The sequence below is a fragment of the Oncorhynchus tshawytscha genome, linkage group LG28 (genome assembly GCF_018296145.1).
Source record: "Oncorhynchus tshawytscha isolate Ot180627B linkage group LG28, Otsh_v2.0, whole genome shotgun sequence".
Taxonomy (NCBI): domain Eukaryota; kingdom Metazoa; phylum Chordata; class Actinopteri; order Salmoniformes; family Salmonidae; genus Oncorhynchus; species Oncorhynchus tshawytscha.
Window position 1 is genome coordinate 41,620,974 of NC_056456.1, and position 21,699 is coordinate 41,642,672.

The following is a 21,699-nucleotide window of genomic DNA, read 5'->3' on the forward strand; positions in this document are numbered from 1 at the left end:
CTAGTCACTATATATACATACATTATTACTGGTATTACTAGTCACTATATATAAATACATTATTACTAGTCACTATATATAAATACATTATTACTAGTCACTATATATAAATACATTATTACTAGTCACTATATATAAATACATTATTACTGGTATTACTAGTCACTATATATAAATACATTATTACTAGTCACTATATATAAATACATGATTACTGGTATTACTAGTCACTATATATAAATACATTATTACTAGTCACTATATATAAATACATTATTACTGGTATTACTAGTCACTATATATAAATACATTATTACTGGTATTACTAGTCACTATATATAAATACATTATTACTAGTCACTATATATAAATACATTATTACTAGTCACTATATATAAATACATTATTACTGGTATTACTAGTCACTATATATAAATACATGATTACTGCTATTACTAGTCACTACATATAAATACATTATTACTAGTCACTATATATAAATACATTATTACTGGTATTACTAGTCACTATATATAAATACATTATTACTGGTATTACTAGTCACTATATATAAATACATTATTACTAGTCACTATATATAAATACATTATTACTGATATTACTAGTCACTATATATAAATACATTATTACTAGTTACTATATATAAATACATTATTACTGATATTACTAGTCACTATATATAAATACATTATTACTGGTATTACTAGTCACTATATATAAATACATTATTACTAGTCACTATATATAAATACATTATTACTAGTTACTATATATAAATACATTATTACTAGTTACTATATATAAATACATTATTACTAGTCACTATATATAAATACATTATTACTGGTATTACTAGTCACTCTATATATAAATACATTACTAGTCACTATATATAAATACATTATTACTAGTTACTATATATAAATACATTATTACTAGTCACTATATATAAATACATTATTAATGGTATTACTAGTCACTATATATAAATACATTTACTAGTCACTATATATAAATACATTATTACTAGTCACTATATATAAATACATTATTACTAGTCACTATATATAAATACATTATTACTAGTCACTATATATAAATACATTATTACTAGTCACTATATATAAATACATTATTACTAGTCACTATATATAAATACAGTATTACTAGTCACTATATATAAATACATTATTACTAGTCACTATATATATATACATTATTACTGGTCACTATATATAAATACATTATTACTAGTCACTATATATAAATACATTACTAGTCACTATATATAAATACATTATTACTAGTCACTATATATAAATACAGTATTACTAGTCACTAAAATAAATACATTATTACTAGTCACTATATATAAATACATTATTACTGGTATTACTAGTCACTATATATAAATACATTATTACTAGTCACTATATATAAATACATTATTACTGGTATTACTAGTCACTACATATAAATACATTATTACTAGTCACTATATATAAATACATTATTACTAGTTACTATATATAAATACATTATTAATGGTATTACTAGTCACTATATATAAATACATTATTACTAGTTACTATATATAAATACATTATTACTGGTATTACTAGTCACTACATATAAATACATTATTACTAGTCACTATATATAAATACATTATTACTGGTATTACTAGTCACTATATATAAATACATTATTACTAGTCACTATATATAAATACATTATTACTGGTATTACTAGTCACTACATATAAATACATTATTACTAGTCACTATATATAAATACATTATTACTGGTATTACTAGTCACTATATATAAATACATTATTACTAGTCACTATATATAAATACATTATTACTAGTTACTATATATAAATACATTATTACTGGTATTACTAGTCACTACATATAAATACATTATTACTAGTCACTATATATAAATACATTATTACTGGTATTACTAGTCACTATATATAAATACATTATTACTAGTCACTATATATAAATACATTATTACTGGTATTACTAGTCACTATATATAAATACATTATTACTAGTCACTATATATAAATACATTATTACTAGTCACTATATATAAATACATTATTACTAGTCACTATATACAAATACATCATTACTGGTATTACTAGTCACTACATATAAATACATTATTACTAGTCACTATATATAAATACATTATTACTAGTCACTATATATAAATACATTATTACTAGTCACTATATATAAATACATTATTACTGGTATTACTAGTCACTATATATAAATACATTATTACTGGTATTACTAGTCACTACATATAAATACATTATTACTAGTCACTATATATAAATACATTATTACTGGTATTACTAGTCACTATATATAAATACATTATTACTAGTCACTATATATAAATACTACTGGTATTACTAGTCACTATATATAAATACATTATTACTAGTCACTATATATAAATACATTATTACTGGTATTACTAGTCACTACATATAAATACATTATTACTAGTCACTATATATAAATACATTATTACTGGTATTACTAGTCACTACATATAAATACATTATTACTAGTCACTATATATAAATACATTATTACTGGTATTACTAGTCACTATATATAAATACATTATTACTAGTCACTATATATAAATACATTATTACTATATTACTAGTCACTATATATAAATACATTATTACTAGTCACTATATATAAATACATGATTACTGGTATTACTAGTCACTATATATAAATACATTATTACTAGTCACTATATATAAATACATTATTACTGGTATTACTAGTCACTATATATAAATACATTATTACTAGTCACTATATATAAATACATGATTACTGGTATTACTAGTCACTATATATAAATACATTATTACTAGTCACTATATATAAATACATTATTACTGGTATTACTAGTCACTATATATAAATACATTATTACTAGTCATTATATATAAATACATTATTACTGGTATTACTAGTCACTATATATAAATACATTATTACTAGTCACTATATATAAATACATTATTACTAGTCACTATATATAAATACATTATTACTGGTATTACTAGTCACTATATATAAATACATTATTACTAGTCATTATATATAAATACATTATTACTGGTATTACTAGTCACTACATATAAATACATTATTACTAGTCACTATATATAAATACATTATTACTGGTATTACTAGTCACTATATATAAATACATTATTACTGGTATTACTAGTCACTATATATAAATACATTATTACTGGTATTACTAGTCACTATATATAAATACATTATTACTAGTCATTATATATAAATACATTATTACTGGTATTACTAGTCACTACATATAAATACATTATTACTAGTCACTATATATAAATACATTATTACTGGTATTACTAGTCACTATATATAAATACATTATTACTAGTCATTATATATAAATACATTATTACTGGTATTACTAGTCACTATATATAAATACATTATTACTGGTATTACTAGTCACTATATATAAATACATTATTACTGGTATTACTAGTCACTACATATAAATACATTATTACTGGTATTACTAGTCACTATATATAAATACATTATTACTGGTATTACTAGTCACTATATATAAATACATTATTACTAGTCACTATATATAAATACATAATTACTGGTATTACTAGTCACTACATATAAATACATTATTACTGGTATTACTAGTCACTATATATAAATACATTATTACTGGTATTACTAGTCACTACATATAAATACATTATTACTGGTATTACTAGTCACTACATATAAATACATTATTACTAGTCACTATATATAAATACATTATTACTAGTCACTATATAAATACATTATTACTATCATAGTACTAAATAAATTACTTATTACTAGTCACTACATATAAATACATTATTACTAGTCACTATATATAAATACATTATTACTGGTATTACTAGTCACTATATATAAATACATAATTACTGGTATTACTAGTCACTATATATAAATACATTATTACTGGTATTACTAGTCACTACATATAAATACATTATTACTAGTCACTATATATAAATACATTATTACTGGTATTACTAGTCACTATATATAAATACATTATTACTAGTCACTATATATAAATACATTATTACTGGTATTACTAGTCACTATATATAAATACATTATTACTAGTCACTATATATAAATACATTATTACTGGTATTACTAGTCACTATATATAAATACATTATTACTAGTCACTATGTATAAATACATTATTACTGGTATTACTAGTCACTACATATAAATACATTATTACTAGTCACTATATATACATACATTATTACTGGTATTACTAGTCACTATATATAAATACATTATTACTAGTCACTATATATAAATACATTATTACTAGTCACTATATATAAATACATTATTACTAGTCACTATATATAAATACATTATTACTAGTCACTATATATAAATACATGATTACTGGTATTACTAGTCACTATATATAAATACATTATTACTAGTCACTATATATAAATACATTATTACTGGTATTACTAGTCACTATATATAAATACATTATTACTAGTCACTATATATAAATACATGATTACTGGTATTACTAGTCACTATATATAAATACATTATTACTAGTCACTATATATAAATACATTATTACTGGTATTACTAGTTACTATATATAAATACATTATTACTAGTCATTATATATAAATACATTATTACTGGTATTACTAGTCACTATATATAAATACATTATTACTAGTCACTATATACAAATACATTATTACTAGTCACTATATATAAATACATTATTACTGGTATTACTAGTCACTATATATAAATACATTATTACTAGTCATTATATATAAATACATTATTACTGGTATTACTAGTCACTATATATAAATACATTATTACTGGTATTACTAGTCACTATATATAAATACATTATTACTGGTATTACTAGTCACATTTGCATCTTTAGCATACATAATTACTGGTAGTGTGTGTGAATGGGAGGAGCATGAAGCCTTACCTTGACTCCTGGTTGACCAATGGGACCCTCGATGCCGGGGTCGCCCTGTCTTCCCCTGTCCCCTTTAAGACCGGAGTTACCATTGTCTCCTTTGATCCCCTGTAACACACAAGATATTAGTGGCCTGCTTCCTTTCTGGACCTCGTAAACTGTCAAAAACAGATCCAAATGGTTGCATAGCAGGCGTAGGGAAGTTATTTTGGCATTAACATGCATTCGAAACAGGATGTTTAGGCGGTTACTCAAATTAGCTTACATCATTGCAGTTTACAGCCCTAAACAATAGCGTAGTCACTTGATACAATAATAAATTCCCCAATGCACTGTGTTGTAGCCCAGATAGAATAATGTTCTTGTCTAAAAACTAATTAAATAGGCCTACAGGGTGCAGTAGGATGGTCTGTGATCCCACATTATTAATAGACCTGCAGGGTGCAGTAGGATGGTCTGTTATTAATAGGCCTACAGGGTGCAGTAGGATGGTCTGTTATTAATAGACCTGCAGGATGCAGTAGGATGGTCTGTGATCCCACATTATTAATAGACCTACAGCGTTATGTATATTCATGCATAGTTTATCATTATCGTCCTTGGTGTGGATGGCCCTTTAACGGGAGAAACCAGAGAGGAGGAGAACAACTGACTGACTGACTCTCTGTCTGACTGTCTGTCTGTCTGTCTGTCTCTGTGTGTGTGTGTACCTTTTGTCCTCTGTGTCCTTTAGGACCAGGAGGTCCTTCTGTCTCTAGACACTTCACCTTGTAGCACTAACATGGGAGAAACAGAGATATCAGGAATCAATCAATCAGGGAGTGACAGAGACATCTAGTATCAATCAATCAGGGAGAAACTGAGATATCTAGTATCAATCAATCAGGGAGAAACAGAGATATCTAGTATAAATCAATCAATCAGACAGGGATAAACAGAGATATCTAGTATCAATCAATCAATCAATCAGACATGGATAAACAGAGATATCTAGTATCAATCAATCAGACAGGGATAAACAGAGATATCTAGTATCAATCAATCAATCAATCAATCAATCAATCAATCAGACAGGGATAAACAGAGATATCTAGTATCAATCAATCAATCAATCAATCAATCAATCAATAAATAATCAAACCTCTAATATATATATATATATATATATATATATACACTACATGATCAAAAGTATATGGACACCTGCTCATCAAACATCTCATTCCAAAATCATGGGCATTAATATGGAGTTGGTCCCTCTGTTGCTATAACAGCCTCCACTCTTCTGGGAAGGCTTTCCACTAGATGTTGGAACATTGCTGCTATAACAGCCTCCACTCTTCTGGGAAGGCTTTCCACTAGATGTTGGAACATTGCTGCTATAACAGCCTCCACTCTTCTGGGAAGGCTTTCCACTAGATGATGGAACATTGCTGCTATAACAGCCTCCACTCTTCTGGGAAGGCTTTCCACTAGATGTTGGAACATTGCTGCTATAACAGCCTCCACTCTTCTGGGAAGGCTTTCCACTAGATGTTGGAACATTGCTGCTATAACAGCCTCCACTCTTCTGGGAAGGCTTTCCACTAGATGTTGGAACATTGCTGCGGGGACTTGCTTCCATTCAGCCACAAGAGCATTAGTGAGGTCGGGCACTGATCTTGGACGATTAGGCCTGGCTCTCAGTCGGCATTCCAATTCATCCCAAAGGTGTTCGATGGGGTTGAGTCAGGGCTCTGTGCAGGCCAGTCAAGTTCTTCCACACCGATCTCGACAAACCATTTCTTGTATGGACCTCGTTTTGTGCACGGTGGCATTGTCATTCTGAAACAGGAAAGGGCCTTCCCCAAACTGTTGCCACAAAGTTGGAAGCACAGAACCATCTAGAATGTCATTGTATACTGTAGTGTTAAGATTTCCCTTCACTGGAACTAAGGGGCCCGAACCATGAAAAACAGCCCCAGACCATTATTCCTCCTCCACCTAACTTTACAGTTGGCATTGGGGCAGGTAGCGTTCTCCTGGCATCCGCCAAAACCCAGATTTGTCAGTCGGACTGCCAGATTGTAAAGCGTGATTCATCAACCCAGAGAACGCGTTTCCACTGCTCCAGAGTCCAATGGCGATGAGCTTTACACCACTCCAGCCAACGCTTGGCATTGCGCATGGTTATCTTAGGCTTGTGTGCGGCTGCTCGGACATGAAAACCGATTTCATGAAGCTCTCGACGAACAGTTCTTGTGCTGATGTTGCTTCCAGAGGCAGGTTGGAAGTCCGTAGTGAGTGATGCAACCGAGGACAACTGATTTTTACATGCTTCAGCACTCGGTGGTCCCGTTCTGTGAGCTTGTGTGGTCTACCACTTCGTGGCTGAGCCGTTGTTGCTCCTAGACATTTCCACTTCACAATAAACAGCACTTACAGTTGACCGGGGCAGCTCTAGCAGGGCAGACATTTGACAAACTGACTTGTTGGAAAGGTGGCATCCTATGACGGTGCCATGTTGAAAGTCACTGAGCTCTTCAGTTTGAGCCATGCTACTGCCAATGTTTGTCTATGGAGATTGCATGGCTGTGTACTTAATTTTATACACCTGTCAGCAACGAGTGTAGCTGAAATAGCCGAATCCACTCATTTGAATTGGTGTCCACATACTTTGGATATATTGTGTGTATATATAGTGATATGTCACCAGGTATGCTACAACAGTATGTTGATTGTATGGTAACAGTGATATTGTTGTCCTCAGTCTCACCTCCTGATAGGCCAGATGGGTCTGGAAAAAGACAAAATAAAGAGTTTAAATATGACACTATAGTACGTCATCATCACAGTGTGTGTGTGTGTGTGTGTGTTACCATGGTCTTGATGATGCGGTCTATAGTGTCCAGCTGTATAACAGTATGTTAGTGTGTGTGTGTGTGTGTTAGTGTGTGTTACCATGGTCTTGATGATGCAGTCTATAGTGTCCAGCTGTATAACAGTATGTTAGTGTGTGTGTGTGTGTGTGTGTGTGTGTGTGTGTTAGTGTGTGTTACCATGGTCTTGATGATGCGGTCTAGTGTCCAGCTGTATAACAGTATGTTAGTGTGTGTGTGTGTGTGTGTGTGTGTGTGTGTGTGTGTGTGTGTGTGTGTGTGTGTGTGTTACCATGGTCTTGATGATGCGGTCTATAGTGTCCAGCTGTATAACAGTATGTTAGTGTGTGTGTGTGTGTGTGTGTGTGTGTGTTACCATGGTCTTGATGATGCGGTCTATAGTGTCCAGCTGTATAACAGTATGTTAGTGTGTGTGTGTGTGTGTGTGTGTGTTACCATGGTCTTGATGATGCGGTCTATAGTGTCCAGCTGTATAACAGTATGTTAGTGTGTGTGTGTGTGTGTGTGTGTGTGTGTGTTACCATGGTCTTGATGATGCGGTCTATAGTGTCCAGCTGTATAACAGTATGTTAGTGTGTGTGTGTGTGTGTGTGTGTGTGTGTGTGTGTGTGTGTGTGTGTGTGTGTGTGTGTGTGTGTGTGTGTGTGTGTGTGTGTGTGTGTGTGTTACCATGGTCTTGATGATGCGGTCTATAGTGTCCAGCTGTATAACAGTATGTTAGTGTGTGTGTGTGTGTGTGTGTGTGTGTGTGTGTGTGTTACCATGGTCTTGATGATGCGGTCTATAGTGTCCAGCTGTATAACAGTATGTTAGTGTGTGTGTGTGTGTGTGTGTGTGTGTGTGTGTGTGTGTGTGTGTGTGTGTGTGTGTGTGTGTGTGTGTGTGTGTGTGATGTGTGTGTGTTTACCATGGTCTTGATGATGCGGTCTACAGTGTCCAGCTGTATAACAGTGTGTTAGTGTGTGTGTGTGTGTGTGTTACCATGGTCTTGATGATGCGGTCTATAGTGTCCAGCTGTATAACAGTGTGTGTGTGTGTGTGTGTTAGTGTGTGTTACCATGGTCTTGATGATGCGGTCTATAGTGTCCAGCTGTATAACAGGATGTTAGTGTGTGTGTGTGTGTGTTACCATGGTCTTGATGATGCGGTCTATAGTGTCCAGCTGTATAACAGTATGTTAGTGTGTGTGTGTGTGTGTTACCATGGTCTTGATGATGCGGTCTATAGTGTCCAGCTGTATAACAGTATGTTAGTGTGTGTGTGTGTGTGTTACCATGGTCTTGATGATGCGGTCTATAGTGTCCAGCTGTATAACAGTGTGTGTGTGTGTGTGTGTGTGTGTGTTACCATGGTCTTGATGATGCGGTCTATAGTGTCCAGCTGTATAACAGTGTGTTAGTGTGTGTGTGTGTGTGTGTTACCATGGTCTTGATGATGCGGTCTATAGTGTCCAGCTGTATAACAGTATGTTAGTGTGTGTGTGTGTGTGTGTTACCATGGTCTTGATGATGCGGTCTATAGTGTCCAGCTGTATAACAGTGTGTTAGTGTGTGTGTGTGTGTGTGTGTGTGTGTGTGTTACCATGGTCTTGATGATGCGGTCTATAGTGTCCAGCTGTATAACAGTATGTTAGTGTGTGTGTGTGTGTGTGTGTGTTACCATGGTCTTGATGATGCGGTCTATAGTGTCCAGCTGTATAACAGTGTGTTAGTGTGTGTGTGTGTGTGTGTGTGTGTTACCATGGTCTTGATGATGCGGTCTATAGTGTCCAGCTGTATAACAGTGTGTTAGTGTGTGTGTGTGTGTGTGTTACCATGGTCTTGATGATGCGGTCTATAGTGTCCAGCTGTATAACAGTATGTTAGTGTGTGTGTGTGTGTGTGTTACCATGGTCTTGATGATGCGGTCTATAGTGTCCAGCTGTATAACAGTATGTTAGTGTGTGTGTGTGTGTGTGTGTGTTTACCATGGTCTTGATGATGCGGTCTATAGTGTCCAGCTGTATAACAGTATGTTAGTGTGTGTGTGTGTGTGTGTGTGTGTGTGTTACCATGGTCTTGATGATGCGGTCTATAGTGTCCAGCTGTATAACAGTATGTTAGTGTGTGTGTGTGTGTGTGTTACCATGGTCTTGATGATGCGGTCTACAGTGTCCAGCTGTATAACAGTATGTTAGTGTGTGTGTGTGTGTGTGTTACCATGGTCTTGATGATGCGGTCTATAGTGTCCAGCTGTATAACAGTATGTTAGTGTGTGTGTGTGTGTGTGTGTGTGTTACCATGGTCTTGATGATGCGGTCTATAGTGTCCAGCTGTATAACAGTATGTTAGTGTGTGTGTGTGTGTGTGTGTGTGTGTGTGTGTTACCATGGTCTTGATGATGCGGTCTATAGTGTCCAGCTGTATAACAGTATGTTAGTGTGTGTGTGTGTGTGTGTTACCATGGTCTTGATGATGCGGTCTACAGTGTCCAGCTGTATAACAGTATGTTAGTGTGTGTGTGTGTGTGTGTTACCATGGTCTTGATGATGCGGTCTATAGTGTCCAGCTGTATAACAGTATGTTAGTGTGTGTGTGTGTGTGTGTTACCATGGTCTTGATGATGCGGTCTACAGTGTCCAGCTGTATAACAGTATGTTAGTGTGTGTGTGTGTGTGTGTTACCATGTCTTGATGATGCGGTCTACAGTGTCCAGCTGTATAACAGTATGTTAGTGTGTGTGTGTGTGTGTGTTACCATGGTCTTGATGATGCGGTCTATAGTGTCCAGCTGTATAACAGTATGTTAGTGTGTGTGTGTGTGTGTGTTACCATGGTCTTGATGATGCGGTCTACAGTGTCCAGCTGTATAACAGTATGTTAGTGTGTGTGTGTGTGTGTGTTACCATGGTCTTGATGATGCGGTCTACAGTGTCCAGCTGTATAACAGTATGTTAGTGTGTGTGTGTGTGTGTGTTACCATGGTCTTGATGATGCGGTCTACAGTGTCCAGCTGTATAACAGTATGTTAGTGTGTGTGTGTGTGTGTGTTACCATGGTCTTGATGATGCGGTCTATAGTGTCCAGCTGTATAACAGTATGTTAGTGTGTGTGTGTGTGTGTGTTACCATGGTCTTGATGATGCGGTCTATAGTGTCCAGCTGTATAACAGTATGTTAGTGTGTGTGTGTGTGTGTGTGTGTTACCATGGTCTTGATGATGCGGTCTATAGTGTCCAGCTGTATAACAGTATGTTAGTGTGTGTGTGTGTGTGTGTGTGTTACCATGGTCTTGATGATGCGGTCTACAGTGTCCAGCTGTATAACAGTATGTTAGTGTGTGTGTGTGTGTGTGTGTTAGTGTGTGTTACCATGGTCTTGATGATGCGGTCTATAGTGTCCAGCTGTATAACAGTATGTTAGTGTGTGTGTGTGTGTGTGTGTGTGTGTGTGTACCATGGTCTTGATGATGCGGTCTATAGTGTCCAGCTGTATAACAGTATGTTAGTGTGTGTGTGTGTGTGTGTGTGTGTGTGTGTTACCATGGTCTTGATGATGCGGTCTATAGTGTCCAGCTGTATAACAGTATGTTAGTGTGTGTGTGTGTGTGTTAGTGTGTGTGTGTGTGTGTGTTACCATGGTCTTGATGATGCGGTCTATAGTGTCCAGCTGTATAACAGGCCTGTTGCCACTGAGGTCGACAGCCAGGAAGTCTTTTCTGTAGATGTTGGCCGGAGAGTTAGCGATCTCCCTCAGACCCGTCTCGTCCACGTTCTTCGTGGCTGCGACCACAAACATTCTGATGCCCTCGTCGCGCGCTCGTTCCGCCGTCACCTTCACCCCGCCGCAGGGGTTTCCTGTCACGTGACCGTCGGTGATGATGACAGCGAATCGCAGTGCCCTGGGGTCCGAAGGCGAGCGTGTCATTTCCTGTGTCATGTTGGCGAGGGCGCAGTCGATGTAGGTTCCCTTACCTAGATACCGTATTCCCCTCACCCCCTGAAACAACAACAACAGTTACTGTATCCCCTGAAACAACAACAACAACAACAGTTACTGTATCCCCCTGAAACAACAACAACAGTTACTGTATCCCCCTGAAACAACAACAACAGTTACTGTAAAACAACAACAACAGTTACTGTATCCCCTGAAACAACAACAACAGTTACTGTATCCCCAACAACAAACAACAACAACAACAACAGTTACTGTATCCCCTGAAACAACAACAACAGTTACTGTATCCCCTGAAACAACAAACACTGTACAAACAACAACAACAGTTACTGTATCCCCTGAAACAACAACAACAGTTACTGTATCCCCCTGAAACAACAACAACAGTTACTGTATCCCCCTGAAACAACAACAACAACAGTTACTGTATCCCCTGAAACAACAACAACAACAACAGTTACTGTATCCCCCTGAAACAACAACAACAACAACAGTTACTGTATCCCCTGAAACAACAACAACAAACAACAACAACAACAGTTACTGTATCCCCTGAAACAACAACAACAGTTACTGTATCCCCTGAAACAAGAACAACAGTTACTGTATCCCCCTGAAACAACAACAACAACAACAGTTACTGTATCCCCTGAAACAACAACAGTTACTGTATCCCCTGAAACAACAACAACAGTTACTGTATCCCCTGAAACAACAACAACAACAGTTACTGTATCCCCTGAAACAACAACAACAGTTACTGTATCCCCTGAAACAACAACAACAGTTACTGTATCCCCTGTTACTGTATCCCCCTGAAACAACAACAACAGTTACTGTATCCCCTGAAACAACAACAACAGTTACTGTATCCCCTGAAACAACAACAACAGTTACTGTATCCCCTGAAACAACAAACAACAGTTACTGTATCCCCTGAAACAACAACAACAGTTACTGTATCCCCCTGAAACAAGAACAACAGTTACTGTATTGAAACAACAACATTACTGAAACAACAACAACAGTTACTGTATGTAAACCACAATAGCAATTACTGTATCCCCTGAAACAACAACAACAACAACAGTTACTGTATCCCCCTGAAACAACAACAACAACAACAGTTGTGTATCCCCTGAAACAACAACAACAACAACAGTTACTTAAATAACAACATGTGTGTGTGTCCCCTGAAACAACAACAGTGTTTACTGTATCCCCCTGAAACAACAACGTGCAGTTACTGTATCCCCTGAAACTAACGTGCGTGCAACCTGTATGAAACTGTCTTTAATGTGCGTGCCCCATGTGTGTGTTCCTACATTTAATGAAAACCAATGCGTGTGTGTGTGTGACTAATGCGTGCGTGTGTGTGTGTTTTAAATAAGTGCGTGCGTGTGTGTGCGTGTGTGTGCTACGTGCGTGCGTGTGTGTGTGCTACGTGCGTGCGTGTGTGTGCTTGTGTGTGTGCTACGTGCGTGCGTGTGTGTGTGCTACGTGCGTGCGTGTGTGTGTGTGCTACGTGCGTGCGTGTGTGTGCTACGTGCGTGCGTGTGTGTGTGCTACGTGCGTGCGTGTGTGCTACGTGCGTGCGTGTGTGTGTGCTACGTGCGTGCGTGTGTGTGTGCTACGTGTGTGTGTGCTACGTGCGTGCGTGCGTGTGTGTGTGTGCTACGTGCGTGCGTGTGTGTGCTACGTGCGTGCGTGTGTGTGTGTACGTGCGTGCGTGTGTGTGTGCTACGTGCGTGCGTGTGCTACGTGCGTGCGTGTGTGTGTGTGCTACGTGCGTGCGTGTGTGTGCGTGCTGCTGCGTGCGTGCGTGTGTGTGTGCTACGTGCGTGCGTGTGTGTGCTACGTGCGTGCGTGCGTGTGTGTGCTACGTGCGTGCGCGTGCTACGTGCGTGCGTGTGTGTGTGTGCTACGTGCGTGCGTGTGTGTGTGCTACGTGCGTGCGTGTGTGTGTGCTACGTGCGTGCGTGTGTGTGTGTGCGTGCGTGTGTGTGTGTGTGCTGTGTGTGTGTGCGTGCGTGTGTGTGCTACGTGCGTGCGTGTGTGTGTGCTACGTGCGTGCGTGTGTGTGTGCTACGTGCATGCGTGTGTGTGTAAGTGCGTGCGTGTGTGTGTGCTACGTGCGTGCGTGTGTGTGTGTGCTACGTGCGTGCGTGTGTGTGTGCTACGTGCGTGCGTGTGTGTGTGCTACGTGCGTGCGTGTGCTACGTGCGTGTGTGTGTGTGCTACGTGCGTGCGTGTGTGTGTGCTACGTGCGTGCGTGTGTGTGTGTGCTACGTGCGTGCGTGTGCTACGTGCGTGCGTGTGTGTGTGTGTTATGTGCGTGCGTGTGTGTGTGTGCTACGTGCGTGCACACGTGCGTGTGTGCACACGTGCGTGTGCTACGTGCGTGCGTGTGTGCTACGTGCGTGCGTGTGTGCTACGTGCGTGTGTGCACACGTGCGTGTGTGCACACGTGCGTGTGCTACGTGCGTGCGTGTGTGCTACGTGCGTGTGTGTGTGTGCTACGTGCGTGTGTGCACACGTGCGTGTGCTACGTGCGTGCGTGTGTGTCTCTACGTGCGTGCGTGTGTGTGTGCTACGTGCGTGCGTGTGCTCGTGCGCGCGTGTGTGTGTGTGTTACGTGCGTGCGTGTGTGTGTAAACATCTGTGTGCACACGTGTGTGTGCTACGTGCGTGCGTGTGTGTGACGTGCGTGCGCTACGTGCGTGCGTGTGTGTGTGTGCTACGTGTGTGCGTGTGTGTGTGTGCTACGTGCGTGCGTGTGTGTGTGTCTACGTGCGTGCGTGTGTGTGTGTGCTACGTGCGTGCATGTGCTACGTGCGTGCGTGCATGCGTGTGTGTGCTACGTGCGTGCGTGTGTGTGTGTGTGCTACGTGCGTGCATGTGTGTGTGTGCTACGTGCGTGCGTGTGTGTGTGTGCTACGTGCGTGCGTGTGTGTGTGTGTGCTACGTGCGTGCATGTGCTACGTGCGTGCGTGCGTGTGAGTGTGTGTGAGTTTGACCCACCTGGATGAAGGCGTCCTTGGCCTGTATACGGCTGAAGACCTGTTGTCTCTGGGAGAAGTGTAGTCCTCCTAACTGCCATCTGATCTGGACCAGACCTTTATAGTCAGCATCCTCCAGACGCTCTGCAAAACGCTCTGTAAACATCTGCACACACATCAAGGAGGAGGAAGGGGTTAGACATCCATCTATTTACTGTATCTATCTACTGTATCTATCTATCTATCTATCTATCTATCTATCTATCTATCTATCTATCTATCTATCTATCTATCTATCTATCTATCTATCTATCTACTGTGTCTATCTACTGTATCTATCTATCTATCTATCTATCTACTGTACCTATCTATCTATCTATCTATCTATCTATCTATCTATCTATCTATCTACTCTATCTATCTATCTATCTATCTATCTATCTATCTATCTACTGTACCTATCTATCTATCTACCTATCTATCTATCTATCTATCCATCTATCTACTGTATCTATCTATCAAAACGCTCTGTAAACATCTGCACACACATTAAGGAGCAATAAGAGTTTATAAATAAGAGATTATAAATAAGAGTTTATAAATAAGTGCTAAAAGGTTAACTTAATAATAAAATATATTTAAATGTAACATACTAATATTGTAATTATAGTGTTGCAGTAAAAGGTGAAATCAATCAATCAATCAATCAATCAATCAATCAATACAGGAACCTTAATGCTCTCCACCAGTGATCCAGGGGAGGGGGACATTATAATATAGTTGTAGTAGTAGGAACCTTAATGCTCTCCACCAGTGATCCAGGGGAGGGGGACATTATAATATAGTTGTAGTAGTAGGAACCTTAATGCTCTCCACCAGTGATCCAGGGGAGGGGGACATTATAATATAGTTGTAGTAGTAGGAACCTTAATGCTCTCCACCAGTGATCCAGGGGAGGGGGACATTATAATATAGTTGTAGTAGGAACCTTAATGCTCTCCACCAGTGATCCAGGGGAGGGGGACATTATAATATAGTTGTAGTAGGAACCTTAATGCTCTCCACCAGTGATCCAGGGGAGGGGGACATTATAATATAGTTGTAGTAGTAGGAACCTTAATGCTCTCCACCAGTGATCCAGGGGAGGGGGACATTATAATATAGTTGTAGTAGGAACCTTAATGCTCTCCACCAGTGATCCAGGGGAGGGGGACATTATAATATAGTTGTAGTAGTAGGAACCTTAATGCTCTCCACCAGTGATCCAGGGGAGGGGGACATTATAATATAGTTGTAGTAGTAGGAACCTTAATGCTCTCCACCAGTGATCCAGGGGAGGGGGACATTATAATATAGTTGTAGTAGTAGGAACCTTAATGCTCTCCACCAGTGATCCAGGGGGAGGGGGACATTATAATATAGTTGTAGTAGTAGGAACCTTAATGCTCTCCACCAGTGATCCAGGGGAGGGGGACATTATAATATAGTTGTAGTAGTAGGAACCTTAATGCTCTCCACCAGTGATCCAGGGGGAGGGGGGACATTATAATATAGTTGTAGTAGTAGGAACCTTAATGCTCTCCACCAGTGATCCAGGGGAGGGGGGACATTATAATATAGTTGTAGTAGGAACCTTAATGCTCTCCACCAGTGATCCAGGGGGAGGTTCTTGCAGGGCGATGGTCTCAGACGTGTCGATCGTAAAGTACACGTCTATAGGACACTCATGTTTCTCTGCAGGACACACACACGTTTGGACACATGATAACACACACACATGTACATGTAAACACAAACAAACATCCAATGAAATCTCAAAATAGCCCAAGTCAAAGTATTACTTCTTGTCAAGTGTAAACAGAGCACTACGCCCTATTGGACATCCAAAGTACAGAACATCAAAGTCTGAGGAATGAAAAACACATTTTACAAAGAGCTCTGGTCAAATAGAGCTCTGGTCAAATAGAGCTCTGGTCAAATAGGGCTCTGGTCAAATAGGGCTCTGGTCAAATAGGGCTCTGGTCAAATAGAGCTCTGGTCAAATAGAGCTCTGGTCAAATAGAGCTCTGGTCAATTAGGGCTCTGGTCAAATAGGGCTCTGGTCAAATAGAGCTCTGGTCAAATAGAGCTCTGGTCAAATAGAGCTCTGGTCAAATAGAGCTCTGGTCAAAACGAGCTCTGGTCAAAATGAGCTCTGGTCAAATAGAGCTCTGGTTAAATAGAGCTCTGGTCAAATAGGGCTCTGGTCAAATAGAGCTCTGGTCAAATAGAGCTCTGGTCAAATAGAGCTCTGGTCAAAACGAGCTCTGGTCAAATAGAGCTCTGGTCAAATAGAGCTCTGGTCAAATAGAGCTCTGGTCAAAAAGAGCTCTGGTCAAATAGGGCTCTGGTCAAATAGAGCTCTGGTCAAATAGAGCTCTGGTCAAATAGAGCTCTGGTCAAATAGAGCTCTGGTCAAATAGAGCTCTGGTCAAATAGGGCTCTGGTCAAATAGAGCTCTGGTCAAATAGAGCTCTGGTCAAATAGAGCTCTGGTCAAAAAGAGCTCTGATCAAATAGAGCTCTGGTCAAATAGAGCTCTGGTCAAATAGAGCTCTGGTCAAAACGAGCTCTGGTCAAAACGAGCTCTGGTCAAATAGAGCTCTGGTCAAATAGAGCTCTGGTCAAATAGAGCTCTGGTCAAATAGGGCTCTGGTCAAATAGAGCTCTGGTCAAAATGAGCTCTGGTCAAATAGAGCTCTGGTCAAATAGAGCTCTGGTCAAATAGGGCTCTGGTCAAATAGAGCTCTGGTCAAATAGAGCTCTGGTCAAATAGGGCTCTGGTCAAATAGGGCTCTGGTCAAATAGATCTCTGGTCAAATAGAGCTCTGGTCAAATAGAGCTCTGGTCAAAACGAGCTCTGGTCAAAACGAGCTCTGGTCAAATAGAGCTCTGGTCAAATAGAGCTCTGATCAAATAGAGCTCTGGTCAAAACGAGCTCTGGTCAAAACGAGCTCTGGTCAAATAGAGCTCTGGTCAAATAGAGCTCTGGTCAAATAGGGCTCTGGTCAAATAGAGCTCTGGTCAAATAGAGCTCTGGTCAAATAGAGCTCTGGTCAAATAGAGCTCTGATCAAATAGAGCTCTGGTCAAATAGGGCTCTGGTCAAATAGAGCTCTGGTCAAATAGAGCTTTGGTCAAATAGAGCTCTGGTCAAATAGGGCTCTGGTCAAATAGAGCTCTGGTCAAATAGAGCTCTGGTCAAATAGGGCTCTGGTCAAATAGAGCTCTGGTCAAATAGAGCTCTGGTCAGATAGAGCTCTGGTCAAATAGAGCTCTGGTCAAATAGATCTCTGGTCAAATAGAGCTCTGGTCAAATAGGGCTCTGGTCAAATAGAGCTCTGGTCAAATAGAGCTCTGGTCAAATAGAGCTCTGGTCAAATAGAGCTCTGGTCAAATAGAGCTCTGGTCAATAATATGGCACCATGTTGGGAATAGGGTGCCATTTGGGATGCAAATGCAGGCTGGAGTATGATGTCAGTATGATGTCAGAACTAGAGCTGTGCATGGTAGGAAGGGAACTCACTGTTGCATTCTGGGAAGGCCTGGACGTGTGCTGCAGCTCCAAACAGTAAACACAGCACGATGAACTCTGACCTCATCATCATCATCATCCTCTCTTCCTACCTGACATGACAAACACAAACACACACACATACTTTAAAACCTTAAATCCACAAATGACATCACATTTGCATAGAATGACTGTATCTCACCTGGGTTCGTACAGATTCCTGAACAGTTCTACAGATGGATATTTATACAGATGGACAGTTATACAGATGTCTGGACATTCAGGTGTCTTTTATACTGATAACAAGTTCAAACAGGTGCCATTAATACAGGTAACGAGTGGAGGACAGAGGAGCCTCTTAAAGAAGAAGTTACAGGTCTGTGAGAAATCTTGCTTGTTTGTAGGTGACCAAATACTTATTTTCCACCATAATTTGCAAATAAATTCATTAAAAATCCTATAATGTGATTTTCTTATTTTGTCTGTCATAGTTGAAGTGTACCTATGATGAAAATTACAGACCTCTCTCATCTTTTTAAGTGGGAGAACTTGCACAATTGGTGGCTGACTAAATACTTTTTTGCCCCACTGTATCTGATGCTGTCAAGACCAGAATATGGCATGTCAGACTATTTCTGGCCAGACAGCATCAGATACATGGGCTACATACAGTAAGAGAGGGGGACACTGTTTTGCTCGTTAGTTTCAGCAGAGAGGAAGAGGCGAAGCGAGAGAGCTCACTCTCACCAACATCTGTCCTGACTAAACCCAATGCGTTTCAATGGGCATAACATACAGTCCTAAGCTTATTGCCGGCATTCCTGCACTTGGGACAAGGACTCGCATTTTTTAGGGCGGAGACATGAGCATCTCGTCATTATATACAGATCTCTGGTTTCCGCCACTTGCGAATTGGAAATGAAAGTTGGCGAGTGCACAATGCACTGTTCGGATGCTGGCTTCCCCTAAAGTAAATTAATGTTTTGCCAAAATTATATAACTACTCCTGTCTGAATAAAATACTTCACCAGAGAGCTTGACTTAGCCACAGAGGATCATTCGCTTATTTGTTTTTATTTTTTTAATAGCTGTGGATTGTTTCAAATCACAAGTGCATAGGCCTATGCCTAGTTGGGAAGCCAGCAATTTCCAGTGAAAACAACGGTCCCGTCTATAGAAATCAAACTGATTTGTTCTGTTTCCGGTCTGGCCTCCTCTAACGGTAAGATCCGGTAACGGTTTAACGGGGAGGAACAGGGAGACATGTTCTGTACTGGGTGTGTTCCAGAATTATACAAACATTATCTGAGCAGAATATCATATCTTTCCAATATGTTTGTCCGAGGAACCACCATATCAACACGATAAAGCACTAATGGGATTTGTAATCTGCGTATGCCTAGGTCTGGAACGCACCCAGTCAGCACAGAACACTGTCCATCTGAACAGGAACGCACCCAGTCAGCACAGAACACTATCCATCTGAACAGGAACGCACCCAGTCAGCACAGAACACTGTCCATCTGAACAGGAACGCACCCAGTCAGCACAGAACACTGTCCATCTGAACAGGAACTCACCCAGTCAGCACAGAACACTATCCATCTGAACAGGAACGCACCCAGTCAGCACAGAACACTGTCCATCTGAACAGGAACTCACTGTCCCATCTGAACAGGAACGCACCCAGTCAGCACAGAACACTGTCCATCTGAACAGGAACGCACCCAGTCAGCACAGAACACTGTCCATCTGAACAGGAACGCACCCAGTCAGCACAGAACACTGTCCATCTGAACAGGAACGCACCCAGTCAGCACAGAACACTGTCCATCTGAACAGGAACGCACCCAGTCAGCACAGAACACTAACCATCTGAACTAAAGTTGATTTTCGCAACTCTGTCTAAAACCGAAATATTAGCGGTGGCCAAAAATAGTTTTTGCTAATTGACTGGTCACCAAATGAGAGTGGAGACGATGCGCGTGCATATATTCAAATACTCCACACACACATTTACAAGGCTTTAAGATGTGATAGACCCTAATGCATATTTGAGTCGGATATTAAAGATAACCGAGAGAGAGAGATATTGTTTATTTGTTTTATTGTTTATTTCACTTTTGTATAATATCTACCTCACTTGCTTTGGCAATGTTAACACATGTTTCCCATGCCAATAAAACCCCTTGAATTGAATTGAGAGAGAGGCAGACGGGCGAACTAACGGCAGAGATAGCAGCAGTTAGAGAGAGATTTGCGAACTAACGGCAGAGATAGCTTGAATTGAATTGAATTGATAGCAGTAGTTAGAGAGAGAGAGATATAGATGGGCGAACTAACGGCAGAGATATGCAGTTAAACTTTATAAACTCACCCAAAACTTATTCGTAACAGCGCGTGGAACCCTCGCCGAATCAGTTTCTCATCTCGTGGGGAGAAAGACAGGAGGAAAAGGAGAGGAATAAAATAACGTTCTGAATGTGCGCGAGGTTCGGGCGTCCCAAAGGAGAAGAGACGGCTTGCTCTCCCGTTTCTCTCTCGGTGAGCTCGAGCTGTTTTGATCCCTCCTTCTGTTCTCCTGTATGCATCCACGAGGAGGCGCCCTGGGTCCACAGGAGGTGTGTGTGTGTGTGTCTGTCTGAACATTCGCGCTCGTGTGTTTGCATGCTTATGCGTGTGAGCGTGCACTTGTGTTGGCGCGTGCCAGTACGCCTGTTAATACCCTTTCAGCATTCAGTGATATGACTCGTTTAGATTGCGCCTAGCAGCAGGGCTTAAGAGAGAGTTCAGCAGGATCTGAATTGACCATATGAGTGCTTATAGCGATGCCTGGGCAGTGGGCTTAGCTCAGCCACAGCCACAGCCACAGACACAGGCACAGACACAGGCCCAGACACAGACCCAGGCACAGACACAGCCTCAGCCACAGACAGGCCAGGGTGGGCGGGCGGGGTGGGGGCATCAGTGCTTTTAAGTCTTGTTTGATGTCATCTGGTTGGTAATAGAACACACATGGACGGATTCACAGGGAAATGGGCTGGGATTAAACTAGGCACATTTTAGAGCTCTATAGAACACACACACACTAAACAACACTGTAACAACCTGTGTGTGTGATGTGTGTTTATATGTGGTGCTGAGGTGTGTGTGGAGTGTGTGTATGTAAGTATGTGTGTGTTTATGTGTGTG

At 39.6% G+C, this 21,699-nt stretch overlaps 1 protein-coding gene across 1 annotated transcript in view; it reads right to left on the minus strand.

Annotated features, from left to right (window-relative positions):
* The window catches only part of col6a2 (collagen, type VI, alpha 2), a 44,584-nt gene extending 23,534 nt beyond the window's left edge, over window positions 1–21,050 (minus strand). Inside the window, exons 1-8 of the mRNA XM_042307725.1 lie at window positions 20,885–21,050; window positions 18,520–18,620; window positions 16,590–16,690; window positions 14,979–15,122; window positions 11,634–11,996; window positions 7,898–7,918; window positions 5,853–5,918; window positions 5,152–5,250 (exon numbers count right to left, since the gene is read on the minus strand). Coding sequence (XP_042163659.1) covers window positions 5,152–5,250; window positions 5,853–5,918; window positions 7,898–7,918; window positions 11,634–11,996; window positions 14,979–15,122; window positions 16,590–16,690; window positions 18,520–18,607 — 882 coding nt within the window. The 5' untranslated portion in view covers window positions 18,608–18,620; window positions 20,885–21,050. The remainder of the gene's footprint in view (window positions 1–5,151; window positions 5,251–5,852; window positions 5,919–7,897; window positions 7,919–11,633; window positions 11,997–14,978; window positions 15,123–16,589; window positions 16,691–18,519; window positions 18,621–20,884) is intronic.
* Between the last annotated feature and the right edge of the window lie 649 nt (window positions 21,051–21,699).